The following is a 14,359-nucleotide window of genomic DNA, read 5'->3' on the forward strand; positions in this document are numbered from 1 at the left end:
GAAGCCTTTATTAAATTTTCACTGTGAGCATTTACCCATAGGAAGTCAGCCACCACTATAAATCAGGCCACGATTTATTGTTATTTTGATTATCTATACTTAAAGTGGGTAGCTGGGTAGCTCAGTAGATAGAGCACCACATTTAGAGTCAGGAAGGTATTTAATTCAAATGTGACGCCAGACACTTACTAGCTGTGTGATCTTGGGCACATTTAAAATCATTTAAAATTCTGTTTGCCTCAGTTTCCTCATCTGTAAAATGAACTGGAGATGGAAATGGCAAAACACTCCAGTACTCTGCTAAGAAAACTCCAAATGAGATTATGAAGAGTCAGATACGACTGAAGAACAAGGACTGAAAGTAATACAGGAAATTTTAATAATGCAGATTGAACTTGTAAATGTGTTGTGGTTATATATTTTTCAGAGAGCTGGCTGTTAATCACCCATTTCATTGATCCCAGTTTTTATTTATATAGCCTTTTAATATCTATAGAGGGGTGTTCTCACTACCCTGAATAATATGGAGTAAACCCGTATTTTATAATACTTTTGCCCATAGTCACGTAATTAGGAAATATATGAACTAAAACTAAAGCCCAGGTATTCTAAACTTCTGCCTCTGATATTTACAGCCTAAATGGGACAGCCATTTGACCTTTGGGTCTCAATCATTTGTTTAAAAAAATTGTAAAAAAATTAATTGTAAAGTTTATTTGTAAAAAATAGTGGGGTGAGCAGAAAGGCACCCAAGGTCTAAATCTATAATCCCACAACTAAGGCTGCTGTTTGTCCCATTCCACTGTATTATCTCTGGGAAGATGGGGCTTAAGCCCCTGTGTAGAGTAGGTAGGGAGAGGTTGAGCCGCTAGGGAGAGATTTGAATCCAGGTCCTCTCCCTTTAGTCCGGGGTTCTTTTCATGGTGATGCTGTGCAGCTAGGGAGGAGGTGACTGCAGGCCTTCGACCATGTGGAAATGATGACCTGGCTGAGTTAATCGTCCCAGGCCCCAAAGCCTGCGAGCTGGGCCAAGCCTTGACAGGGGCAGAGCCCCCGGGCGGGCCTGGAAGTCCATCTGCTGGTACCAGCTCATATGGTTCCAATGTTCCCTGGCTTCGGACAGCCCGGGCCAGAAGCCCCTGACTCAGAAGCAGCTGCAGCAGATCTGAGGCTCTGGCCTCCTGCTTCCACCAAGCCCTTCCCCACTGGTAGCTGCTGGCTCTTACATGGCCTGGCTTCTTAAAGTCACAGCTTCCTCTCCTCTTGCTCTTCAGTCGTGAGAGCCCCTTGTCCCATCCTGCGAGATGCACGTGGGGTTGTCAGATTTAGGCTTGCAGAGATCCATTTCCTGGCTTCCTGGAATGCCCACCTATGGTCTCATACCTGAAAAACACTTTCTCAGGACAATTAGGTGACAGATTGTATCTTTTATTTCCTCTTCTTCCTTCAAGGTTCTGCCATTTCTTCCATGAAGCTTTCCCTGATTCCCTTATACCACCACCTTTGTTGAAAGTACTCTCTGTACTTCAAATTTTCTTTTTTTTCTTTTTAGTTTATTGTTAATACATGATTTTAATGAATTATGTTGAGAGAGAAAAATCAAAGCAGTTGGGAAAAACTATGGGAGAGATAACAAAATAGAAAAAAAAAAGAAGTGAACGTAGCAAAGAAGTAAACATAGCATGTATTGATTTCCATTCAGTCTCCTTAGTTCTTTCTCTGATTACAGATGGCATTTTCTGCCCAAAGTCTATTTGGCTTGCTTTGGATCACTGAACTGCTGAGCAGAACCAGGTCTTCCATTGTTGATCATCGCACATTCTTGCTGTTACAATGTGTACAATGTATTCCTGGTTCTGCTTGTTTTGCTCAGCATCAGTTCATGTAAATCTTCCCAGGCCCTCCTAAAATCAGCTTGCTCGTCATTTTTTTAATAGAACAAGTATAATCCAACACTTTCATATACCACAACTTGTTCAGCCCTTCCCCAATTAATGGGCAATCCAGTCCTTTTCCAATTCTTTGCTATTAAGAAAAGAGCTGCTACAAACATTTTTTGCGCTTGTGGGTCCTTTTTCCTTCTTTATGATTTCCTTGGAATCTACTTCAAATTTTCAAAAATATTCTGTTTGAATCTTTCCTTTGCCCATATCACCCTCTACCTTATACTATTTGCATGCATATTCCTGTAAGCTCCTGGAAGACAGGGACTGTGTCATTTTTTATTTTTATATTCCAAGCATATAATCCAGCTCCTTGTATATGGCAAGCAGTCACATAGATATACCATGAATGGTTCCATTGATCGAGTCTCTTCATTTTGTTGTTACTGTTTGAGTCATGGCTGACTCTTTCTGACCCCATTTGGGGTTTTCTTGACAAAGATACAGGAGTAATTTGCTATTTTCTTGTCCAGCTCATTCTATGAGGAAACTGAGGCACACAGAATTAAGTGACTTGCTCAGGGTCATACAGCTAGTGAATATCTAAGACCAGGCCCAATATTCTGTCCACTGCACTAATTAGCTGCTCATTGTTAATACTAGTTCACATTTATTTAATACCTTAAGGTTTGCAATCCAATCCGATAATTCATTCCAATAAATTTCTTAAGCACCTGTGATATGACAGGCATTGCATTAAGTGCTGGAAATATATTAATAAAAACAAAAACAGTCTCTGCATTACTATCTAAAAGACAACACACGCAAAAAAGTGAGGGGGAAGGTGGAGGGACTGGACCCCAAGGGTCCGTGGCGTTGACACATCTTGGTGAGATCAGGTAGGGCAGCAGGTAGGCAGCCAGGTAAGACCAGAGTCCAACTACTGTCTTGTATAAAGGAAAATACAAGGAGGAGTTTGGTACTAAACTCTCTATAGGGGAGAGGAAGTGGATTTAATCGATCGATGAAATAAGGGGGAACTTGGGAAGGAAAACTTCCTTGGAGTTGAAAACAGATGGAGTTTACAAAGAATATTCAAATCATCTCATTTGATTTTCACAACCTTCAGGCTTTTTTAAATAGATTTTTATAGATGAAGAAGCTGAGTCTCAGGAAAGGCAATTGCCTTACCAAGCTAATAAGTATCCAAGGTGGAATTTGAACTCAGGGCTTCCTGATTTCCAAACTAATTCACTTAAGCTATGCTCCCTCCCTGTTAGCCCAGAGAGAGGCCATAGAGCTTGCCTGTTTTATAGATAAGGAAGCTGAGGCCTAAGTCTATTAATAAGGATTTACGACGTGCCTGCTCTGGGTTAGTCCCCTAGGGATGGGGCAAGTATCAGAAAAATCCTAAGACTGAGAGTAAGGGACTTGCTCAGTCACCCAGCCAGTAACAACTGGAATTTGAGCCCAGGCCCCCCAACCCCAGAGTGGTCCGTGCCCCTTCCACTATGCCAGTGCTTTGTCTTAGGTCTCAGTAAGAATCCTCGCCTCCCTGGGCTTCCATTCTTGGCCCCCATGCAGGTGACAGGATGAGGGCCAAGACTAAAACCCTCTCCCTTTGGAAAAAGAAAGTTACCGTTCGAGCCTTCCATCGTGTCTGGACTGGGGGCAGAGGAAAAGGGTCTCATGGAAGGAAGACAATTATTCCTTTCCTGTTGATCCACCCGGCCTCCGGCGTCACTTCCTGAAGTTCACCACACGCAGCAGTTGGCCCTATAAATAGATTTCCTGGAAGCCACCCCTGAGCTTTTCACTGGATCCCCAACAGAGCAGGGACCACCTGCTAGAATGGCAATGGGCCTTCCCGTTCCCTGCAGCCTGCTCTCCCCCAGGCCCCAAGGGTCTGAACCTCAAAGGCAGAAGCCCAAGCTGGGAGAGGAGAAAGAAGAACACTGGATTTGGAACCAGAGTCTGGGCTTGAGTTCTGGTTCTGCCCCATTGTGAGCAAAATGCTTTTCCAAGTGTTCATGCTGGCATTGAAGGGCCCTCGCGGCTCTAGACGGTGTTCTGAATTCTATGAGCCTCGGACCCAAACTAATCCTCAGAAAGAACCGTGCTTCTGGTGATACCTGGGCTGGTCACTCACAAACTCTGCTTGGCCACTGTCTGGTGCAGAAAGCTCAGGGGCTTGTCTTCTTACAGAAAAAAGCAGCTCAGTCTCTCAAGCCTGAGCTTCTGAGAGGGTCAGGGGCGGAGCCAAATGGGCCACACTGGACTCGGCCAGTGTTCTGGGGTGGGAAGGGAGCTTTGCTTAGACACCAGAACACTTTTTTGTATCTGACACTGAAACTGAGAAGCCATTTAAACTCTGACCCTCAGTTTTACTCACCTGTGAAATAGGTATAATAATACCCATAGTCTTCGTCTCCTAGGACAACTGGGAAGCTTAAATGATATATTGGATTTTTTTAAGTGTTTTACAAACCTTCAAGGAACTACAAATGTTAGGAATTACTCCAAGTGGGTAATGCAGTGTAGTAGAGAGAGTCTGGGCCTGGAGCCCCAAGGCTATAGGACTGAGTTCCATTGGTGTGGTCTTGTACAGATCAATTCTCTGCTCAGTGTCTCTAGGAGACTTTCTAAGGCTGCAAATGACAGATGGTTGTTTCAGTGAAGGGTTTTTCACATTGAGAGTTTGCTACATTGATCAAAATCTGGTAAAAATTGGTAAAAATCATAGACCTAGACTGAAACCAAAATATTTTACTGCATGACTTTGCAAGGTTGTTGGGAGGGAAGCATTTTGCTGACCTGATGTAAACTATTAATTATTGTGAGGATTATTGAGATTGTAAAGTACTTTGCAACTACTGGCTGTGTAAGGATGGCTGTAGTACCAGTAGTAGTGGTGGTAGTAATGGCAATAGTAGTAGTGATGGCAGTAGCAGTTAGGTGCCCTAGACAGATTACTAGTCCTGGAGTCAGGCAGACCTGAGTTCAAATGTGGTCCCATCCCATACTAGCTCTGCGACTCTGACAAGGCACTCGGTCTCTGTCTACTCAGTTTTCTCATCTATAAAATAGGGACAGTAACAGCACTTATCTCTGTTGTGAAGATCAAAAAAGATTAGAAGCATTTAGCACCTAATAAGCACTAGATAGCTGTTAACTATTATCGTTGTAGGAATAGAAGCACTTGGAACAAATCCCATTCCCATCGACGGAAAGTTTATGAGGGCTTTTCTCCCAGCAGTCCTGGAAGGGAGGGGATACATAGTCAACTGCCATTCTCCTCTGTTAGCCACGGCCTGAGCCTGTAAAAGCCAAGATCTTGGCAAGCAGGTGCCGTAGGGCCTCTAGTTCCTATGGAGCCAGATTAAAATAGCAGTGGGAAATATTTGGCAAAGTAAGTACCAGATGCAAGGGAACACAGATAATGCTCATTTGTGGTTTTCTAAGTCACTATGACTTCTGGTAAGCTTGACATCCCTGCTATAAAGAGGCTTTAGGCCTTGGTCTCTGTTCACTATTGACCTTGAGATATAGGTTTGAAAGAGAGCAGGACTTTACCTTGCCTCAGAATTTGTGTCCAAGAATACAGGAATGTCCTTTTCATTCCTGGGATGTCGTATCAGACACGTGGGACTGAAGAAGGTGGGAGAAGGCAGGGCAGAGCGATGGACGGGCCAGGTGGAGGCCTTCGCCAAAGTCAGAAGGAAAAAGGGCCACATAACCCGAGGAGAATTAATTTTAGGAGATGGACAGAGTCCCCTCGGATGGGCAGGCTGGAGGTGGGGAGAGCCGGGTTGGTGGAGGGAATAGCCACAGAATCCTGTGGAGAATTGAAGTCCTTTTAGCTCAAGAAGAAGGTTTTGGCCCAGAGCTTGGTCACGAGGCATGTGTGTGTATCTGTGTGTGTGTGTGTGTTACAGAATCACTTGTTTATTGTGTGAAACATGACAAATTAGGGTCCTGCATCTGGAGGCAAAGGACCTGAGGGCTTAACCCTGACACTGACTGACTGCAGCAGCTGGTGAGAGGCCTGTAGATCATCCACGTGAGCCAAAAACTGAGGGTGTTTGGCCAGCAGGAAAGAATACAGGCTGGGCAGAGATGCCGGCAAAGAGGGCTTATGTGGAGGGTTGGGAGAAGGGATTAGCTTTGTTCCTCCTGATCCCAGAAGGCAGGAAGAGGTTTTGGAGTCCTTCTAAAAATGGAACAGGCTGCCCTGGAGAAAAAAAGGGGTTCCTCTTCCCTGGAGGTCTTCAAGCAAAGGCTGAGCAGTTTTTTTAAACAAGAAAATAATATGGGTAGACCTGTACGCTAAGAAGGAAAGAGAAAGGGAATGAGCATTTATTTAACACCTGCTCTGTGACAATTCTTCTGTGTATGGTAACTACAAACCCTATAAATATTACTTTGTTTCATCTCCACAACTCTGGGAGGTAGGTCTTATTTTTATTCCCATTTTATAGTTGAAGAAACTGAGGCAGGCATAGTTTAAGCGACTCACATGGCTAATTAAAGTTTGGAGACCGAACGTAGGCCTTCCAGGCCCAGAACCCTGTCCTCACATCACGCAGCCGATTTTGCCGAGTGTGTGAAGGTAAGATGATTGCCTGGAACTATGGAGTCCAGTCAGGAGGCTGTTATTAAGAGAGATGATGAAGACCTGACCTAGCATGATGACAGTGGCAATGGAGAAAAAGGGACTGAAGGGAAAGAGGGTATAGAGGTAGGATCAAGAGGCCTTGGGGTGAGGGAGAAGGCAGAGTTCAAAATGATTCTGAGGTTTTGAGCCTGAGTCATTAAGAGGGAGTGATGATTTCATAAACAGAAACAAAGACTATAGGAAGAGAGGTAGGTTTAGGGTGAAAGGACCTTCGAGGCTTGTGGTGAGGTGGCTCAGTGGTTAGAGTTGTGAGTATTATCAGGAAGATCTGAGTTCAAATCTAACCCCAGATCTTCACTAGCTGTGTGACCCTGAGCAAGTCGATTTAATCCTGTTTGTTTCAATTTCCTTATCTATGAAATGAATTGAAAAAGAAAATGGCAAACCACTCCAATATTTCTGCCAAGAAAATCCAGATGGGGTCATAAAGGATAGGACATGAACGAACAAAAAGAACAACAGCACCTTTTAAGTTAGTTCCCTCATCCACACTGAATATCTCCTGTATTACTGTACATTATATGTACGTATTAGGCTCTTCGGTGAAGTTAAAAGGTGAATACTTCTCGCCTCCTCCTAGAAAGATCTTATTTTTGGCCCCATACACCCTAAGACAAACTGGAGGACTTTGGGCTAGTCACATAGGGCCCTCTCTGTTTTCTCATTTGTCACATTTAGAGTTTAGAATAGATAATCTATAAGGCCTCATGGTATGATAGAAAAAAGCGCTGGCTCTATAATTAAAGGAATTGGGTTCAAATTCCAACCTTTGACATAACTGTCTATGTGATCATCTTGAGCCAAATCACTACCTCCCTGTTCCTCAGTTTATAAAATAAAGAGATTGAACTAGGTGGCTTTTAAGGCTCATTCCAGCTCTAAATCCCTAATTCTATGATCCCTTTTAATTCAAACAATCTATGTTCTCTGTTCTAATTCTGCATTTCTAAGTACCCTTCCAGTCCTGCCATTCAGCGTACTAACACTCTATATTTGAAAGTTACTTCCAGATATAATGGTCTTTGTTCTGTTTGAGAGGATTGTCTAGAAAGTGTCTAGAAAGCATCTCATGTGAAAAAGTCTTGGAAACCTTAATGGGTCACAAGGTTGATTTGAGTTAACATTGTGATTCAGGAGTTAAAAAAAAAATCTAATGAAAGTTAAGGCCGTAGGAATATTAGTCAACCAGATAGCATTTATTAAGCACCTATTTGTGCCAGGCACTGTGTTAAACTCTGGGAATACTAAAAAACGAAAAATAAAAACATTCACATATAAAAACTAGTCTCTTCTTTCAAAAAGCTCACAGTATAATGGGAGGAACAATATGCAAACAACTGCATAGAAAGAAGTTATAGACGTGATAAACTGAGGGAGTCACAGAGGGTTAGATAAAGGATCACTAGGAAGGAAAGATTTCTTGTAGAAGACTTCAGTTGGAAAGCCAGGGAAGCCAGGATGTGGAGGTAAGGAGAGATAGGGGTAGCCAGTGAAAACGCTTAAAGTGGGATGATGGGTGCCATGTTTGAGGATCAATCTGGAAATCATGGCGAGAGTAGGAGGCTGGGTAGTTCTGCTTCCATCCATGGTCAGATCTCATCTGGAATAGCCTAATTTGGGGCAACATTGGCAAGAGAAAGTTAGCAAGTATAAAACAGAGGTTAAAATTTCTATATGGATATTTAGCCTGGCCAGAAAACTAAGGGATGCTTGATATTTGCCTACCTATATCTGAAGGGCAATTAATTATGAGAGGAAGGAAGCAGGTTTATTCTGTGATGCTCCAGAGGTTAGAATTAGGAACATTGGAGGCAAGTTTAAGGATACAGATTCATGCTTCACATAAGGAAATTTTCCTATTTGAACTGTCCAAAAGTGCAATGGACTGTTTTGGGGAATAGTGAGTGCCTTGTTAATGGAGCTATTAAGCAAGGAGCAATGTTGCCATTAAGCTGTAATCTCCTTAAGGTAGGAACTGTCTTTTGCTTTCTTTGGATCCCCAGCACTTAGAATATCGCCTGGGATATAGTGGGTGTTTAATAAATGTTGATTGATTGAAAGAAGTTATGATAAGGGGAGAAGTTGACTCAGGTGATCACTGAAGTCTACTCCAACCCTAAGAATCTGTGAGTTTGTTTCCAGGGCCATTAAGACTTTCTCTGGTTCTGATCTTCAGAATTCTACCATTCTTCAGTGGGAAGCTCTTCCCCACTAAGTCTGGTCTCTCGATTGATAGGAAGGAGAAGCACTTGGCTCAAAGGGAAGGGAGAGGCCAGCGGAGCAGAGTGGAGCAGGATGATATTACATCTGGGGAATGTCAGTTATGAGGGGAAAGGGTAAGGGGCCTCAATTTCTGCTCCCTGGAATGGGAATTTGGAAATAGCATTTGAGGATATATGAGAAGCTAAAATAAAAATTGGATGACTGGAGAAAATGTTTTATCTTTCCTTCTTGTAAATGCTTTGCCTCCACTGACAATAGCCAAAGTCAGCCTATAAATGTAACAGCAATAAACGGGGAGAGCCATTACCTGGGAGGAGGTGATAGTGTTTGTGAATGTCTAACCCAGGGTACTTGAACAATTAATAGAAATAGAGGGCCCTAAGAGGGCATATAAGTAAAGAATTCTAGAATGCCTGAGTACGTAGGGTCTTTAGAACACAATTTCAGAGCTGGGAGGACCCTTAGAACACAGGATGTCAGAGCTGGGAGGGCCCTTAGAACACAGGATGTCGGAGCCGGGAGGGCCTTTAGAACATAGGATGTCAGAGCCAGGAGGGCCCTTAGAACACAGGATGTCAAAGCCGGGAGGGCCTTTAGAACACAGGATGTCAAAGCTGGGAGGGTCTTAGAACACAGAATGTCAGAGCTGGGAGGGTCTTAGAACACAGAATGTCAGAACTGGCAGGGCCTTTAGAACACAGGATGTCAAAGCTGGGAGGGTCTTAGAACACAAAATGTCAGAGCCGGGAGGGCCCTCAGAACATAGGATGTCAGAGCTGGGAGGGTCTTAGAACACAGAATGTCAGAACTGGCAGGGCCCTTAGAACATGGAATTTCAGAGCCGGGAGGGAACTTAGAACACAGGATGTCAGAGCTGCGTGGGCCCTAAGAACACAGAGCATCAGAGCTGGAAGAGTTCTTAGATAATTTCAAAGCTGAGCGAGTGAGTAGTAGAGGTGGCCCTTGAGCTTGAGTCTTTTGTGGCCTCAGTAGGCAAGGGATGCATTGCCCACATGCAGCTGCGTGGCCCTACTCTAGTTCCTGTGCTTTTCTCTGGGGGCTTTCGAGAGGCTCCTGCCCTAGGCGAGCCCTGTTCTCCGTGGCCAGACTAGCACCACACAATGGATGGTCCAGGAGAGCAGAGGGTGTGATCATCTGTGAACCCGCGGCCCAAAGCCTCAGGAGCCAGCTGAAGCTAGAGCAGGACAGGGAACCCACACCTGGAAAAGCTGCAACAGCAATGTTATGCACAAATGCTGCTTTACAATTCACAAAGTTCTTTCCTAGCCATTCTCTCCTTGTAAAACGGGAGCAATACGCAGTATGGAACTCGCAGGGCTGCCTTTGGGGAACATGTTCTGTAAGCCTCGTAGAATGTGTACTGGCTCATGGTTCCCAGAAAGGCAGCATGATGTAGTGAGTGAGGTCAGGGTTCGAGTCCTGCCTTTGACACAGACTGCCTGGGTGACTCCTGGGCAACTTGATGAACAGCTTAGGGCTCCCAGCCAGCTCTCTAAGAGTATATATCATAAATGTCCAGCTCTAGGGAGGAAATTTTCTCATTAAAAGATTCCTATATCAGTATAGTACATAGGCTAGACATGGAATCAGGAAGATCTGGCTTTGAACCACTCTTTAGAAAATTATTACTACCTGTGTGACCCCAGGCATTTCGTCTGATCTTTCTAGGACCTGGTTTCTTTATCTATAAAATTAAACTTGATGATCTTTAAAATCTCTTTGAATTCTAAATCTATGATCCTGTGAAATTAAGATTAATTTAACTATAAATACATGAGCATGTGTATATCTATCTATCTATATATACACACACTCACACACATCTAGGTAGGTAGGTAGGTATGTGAATATCTCCAAAAGAGTTGCAAGAGGTTTGCAGATGGGGAAACTGAGGCTCAAGATTTGCCCAAGGATATAAAATGGCTAAGACCCAAAGCTGGGACCTAGCTCCTTGTCAGCTCCTTCCTGTTATGCTGAGGGTCTTGCTTGAGCCCCTGCCACCTTTTCTCTGGCATCCCGGGAGACCTTCCAGCACATAATGCTCCAGTGTTCTCTCCCCTCACTAGGTGGACATGGAGGTCCTGTGCCACAGCCGGGGGCTTCTGCAGATCCCCGCAGTCCTCCATGCAGACAGCAAGGCCCTTGACCTGTCTCAGAACCAACTGCAGAGCATCCTGGAGACTCCACTCATCTTTTACACTGCTCTCCAACGCCTAGATTTAAGCTCCAATCAGATCAGCTTCATTCAGTCTGGCATTTTCACCAGCCTGCCGCAGCTGGAGTACCTCAACCTGGCCCGAAACCGCCTGGGGCGGGCGTCCCCCCAGAATGCCAACGCGGGCCTCGGGCTCCTGCCCCGTGTGACCACCCTGGACCTCTCGAGCAATGGCCTGTACAGCGGCCTGGCTGAGGCCTTCCTGGAGGACGCCCCGCGCCTGCTCTCGCTCTCCTTGGCGGAAAACAGCCTCACCCGGATTTCCCGCTGGACCCTGCGGGGAGTGCCGGCCCTTGAGGAGCTGGACCTGCACAGCAACGTGATCATGGAGATCGAGGAGGGGGCCTTCGACGACCTGCCCCACCTCGCCCGCCTCAACCTCTCCATGAACTCCATCACTTGCATTTCCGACTTCAGCCTCCTGCAGCTGCGGTTCTTGGATCTGAGCCGCAACAGCATAGAGACCTTCCAGACGGCCCCCTCGGACCAGGAGTACCAGCTCCACTGGCTCGACCTGCGAGAGAACAAGCTGGCCCAGTTTCCCGACCTGCCCAGGCGCAACCAGCTCATCTATCTGAACGTCTCCAACAACCTGATCCAGATGCGGCCCACCTCCTCCCTTAGCGACCCGGGCGCGGAGGCCTGGGCCGTCGGTCCCCAGCCGCCCACTGACCCAAGCGCGAACGACAGCTTCCCCGCCCTCTCCCATCTCTTGTTCTTGGACCTGAGCTACAATGAGATTGAAAGCATCCCACAGGGATTCTTGGACCCCATGACTTCCCTGCAGTTCCTCAACCTCAGCAGGAACTGCCTCCGCACCTTCGAGGCCGAGTGGGAGCGCGCCCTGCCCAGCCTGGACACCCTGGATGTGAGCCACAATGACCTGCAGGGCTTCGCGGTGGGCCTCCACGGCCTGGCCAGCCTGCGGCAGCTCTTCCTGCAGCACAATGCCCTGACTGCCCTGCCGCCTCTCACGCTTGCCAACCTCCCCAAGATCCAGCGCGTGGACCTCCAGAGAAACCAGGTCCGTCCCTGCGGAGCCTGGCGGGCCCTGGCGGAGCCGGCTGCCTCGGGCTGCCTGGTCTTCTCCGGGATCCCCTCTCTCCAAGCCCTGAACCTGGCGGGCAACGCCTTGCACAGGCTTCCAGAGGGCGCGTTCCTGCAAACCCCCCTCGTCACTTTGGACCTCTCGGCAAATCCAGGCTTAGAGGTCGTCCCTGGTGCTCTGGCCGGGCTGGAAGCCTCCCTGGAGGTGCTGCAGCTGCAGGGGAATGGCCTGGATGCCCTCCACGTCGACCTTCCCCGCTTCACGCGGTTAAAGCAGCTCAATCTCTCGGAGAACCAGCTGAGCTGGCTCCCCGCCTGGACCCGGGAGGCCTCCCTTGAAAAGCTGGACCTTCGAAACAACAGCTTCAGCCACCTTGAGAGCCGCGATATGAGTGGGCTGGAGGGGAGCCTCCGGCGCCTCTACCTGGCAGGGAACCCGCTGGCGTGCTGTGGCAACGGCTGGCTGGTGGCTGTGATCCAGAGGGGAAGCGTGGACATCGCCAACCTCGAGGAGCTGAAGTGCCGGCATTCCAAGGACTTCAGCAGCCAGGAGGACGTCCCCTTCCTCCGCGTCCGCCCTGAGGACTGTGAGAAAGAGGGGCTCAAGAAAATCAACGTGCTCATCCTCCTCATAGTTGCTCTAGTCTTGTCCGTCCTCCTCATTGGAGTGGCTCTTTTTTGTTGCTTCTGCCGGCAGGAGTTTAACCAGCATTTCAAAGCCTAACCCCGGGAAGGGTGGCTCCTGGCCACCTTCCTGCGGTAGAGTCATTCTCAGTTCTTAGGAATATGCGGCTTTATTGGGGTCTTAAAAGCCGGCAGGAATCTTAGGGCTCATTTAGTCCAACCCTTCTTTTTATAGAAGGGGAAACTGAGGCTCAGAGAGGTTAAGGAACTTGTCTGAGATCACACAACTCGTAAATATGAGGTCTAGATCTCCTGGGAATTTGGACACATTTTCCGGGAATGACCTTCATCCGTTTAGCTATCCATTAGTTGATTGTGTTCAGAAAATGTAGGGATCCCTGAAGCTGTTTCTTTCTGTCTCCTTCCCCCACCATCATAAGATCACTTGAAGGGACTACGGAAGCTGTGTAGCTCTATTCTACACATAAGTAAACTGAGGTCCAAGGAGATTACTTGCCAAAGTCACACAGGTAATAAGGTATAGATAGGATTTGAACCCAAGGTGAGCAAGCCCTTTTCCCTCTATAGCATACTACCTCTTGCCTACTTGTAGTCTGGGGAGACCAAAGTTACCTTCAGGAGAGATCTTGATTAAAGCCGGCCCAAGTGAAATTATGTATCCCTTTAGGACTAGAAAGTCACCTAGGAAAAAAACACGCTAGAATTTATCTGGAAGAAAAATATTTGTCACCATTTACGCTAATTCTTAAAAACCTTACATAGGAGAGGAATGAGAATTCCCCAAACTACTTTCTTATCTGATCTGAAAATAAACACAGAAATCACCAGCGGAGGCCATTGCCAGATAGTCCGATAGAAGATGATAAAAAGGGACATTTTCTCCTCCCTCCCCAGCCAGGATAAGGACATCAGAAAATAGGGACTGTCAGTGACCCCAAGATACAGAGCATTGGGGATGGGAACCACCCTGGAAAGAATCCATTTGTCAGATGACAGAGCTGAGACCCAGGGAGAGGGAGTAATTTATTTAAGGTCACAGGCTCAGCCTGGGAGCTAGAACTCACATTCCTCCTTCCATGGGAAGGACTCTTTTCCTTGTAACACAGATTAGGAGTTTACTGTTCTCAGCTCCCTCCCAACAGCAGCATTTCCATAGACCAGTAGGCACTCACCTTTTTCCCATACTCCCATAGCCAGTTTGGGGGTTCCGGGGCCATGTTCCTAGTCCCTTGGGTTCTAGCCCCAACATTTGTTCATTGTGGAAACTAAGCAACTTCCACAGCTAACACTGCGGAAAGCTGAGCAAGGAGGTTGACTGAAAAAAAGCTCTATTGTGGATTCCACAGCCAAATTGGTCCGATGCCTGGCAGGTTAACAAGTAGTTTCCATCTTGTTGTATTCAAATAGCCTTGTGAAGAATATACAGAGCTTACTGTTCCCATTTCACATAAAGGGAACCTTAAGGCCCATAAAGAAGAAATAATGCTGGCCCAAGTCCAGGCAGTGTGAGCCAGGACAGAAATTCGAATCCCCGTGCCAGAGAGGGGGCAGAAAGTTTTCCTATGTGGTTGAAGCATACCAAGTGCTTAGGGGGTGTAGTGTGAGCCAATATTGGAAAAGAGGAGGCTCCAGTTTGTGGAAGGTCTCGAA

The 14,359-nt window shown here is 46.5% G+C and overlaps 1 protein-coding gene across 1 annotated transcript in view; it reads left to right on the forward strand.

The window, feature by feature from the left end:
- LRRC32 (leucine rich repeat containing 32) overlaps positions 1 to 14,359 on the forward strand; it is a 30,391-nt gene that overhangs the window by 15,642 nt on the left and 390 nt on the right. Inside the window, exon 3 of the mRNA XM_051987067.1 lies at positions 10,869 to 14,359. This exon is cut by the window's right edge and continues 390 nt beyond it. Coding sequence (XP_051843027.1) covers positions 10,869 to 12,788 — 1,920 coding nt within the window. The 3' untranslated portion in view covers positions 12,789 to 14,359. The remainder of the gene's footprint in view (positions 1 to 10,868) is intronic.

This window comes from Antechinus flavipes, chromosome 3 (genome assembly GCF_016432865.1).
Source record: "Antechinus flavipes isolate AdamAnt ecotype Samford, QLD, Australia chromosome 3, AdamAnt_v2, whole genome shotgun sequence".
NCBI classification, from domain to species: Eukaryota; Metazoa; Chordata; class Mammalia; order Dasyuromorphia; family Dasyuridae; genus Antechinus; species Antechinus flavipes.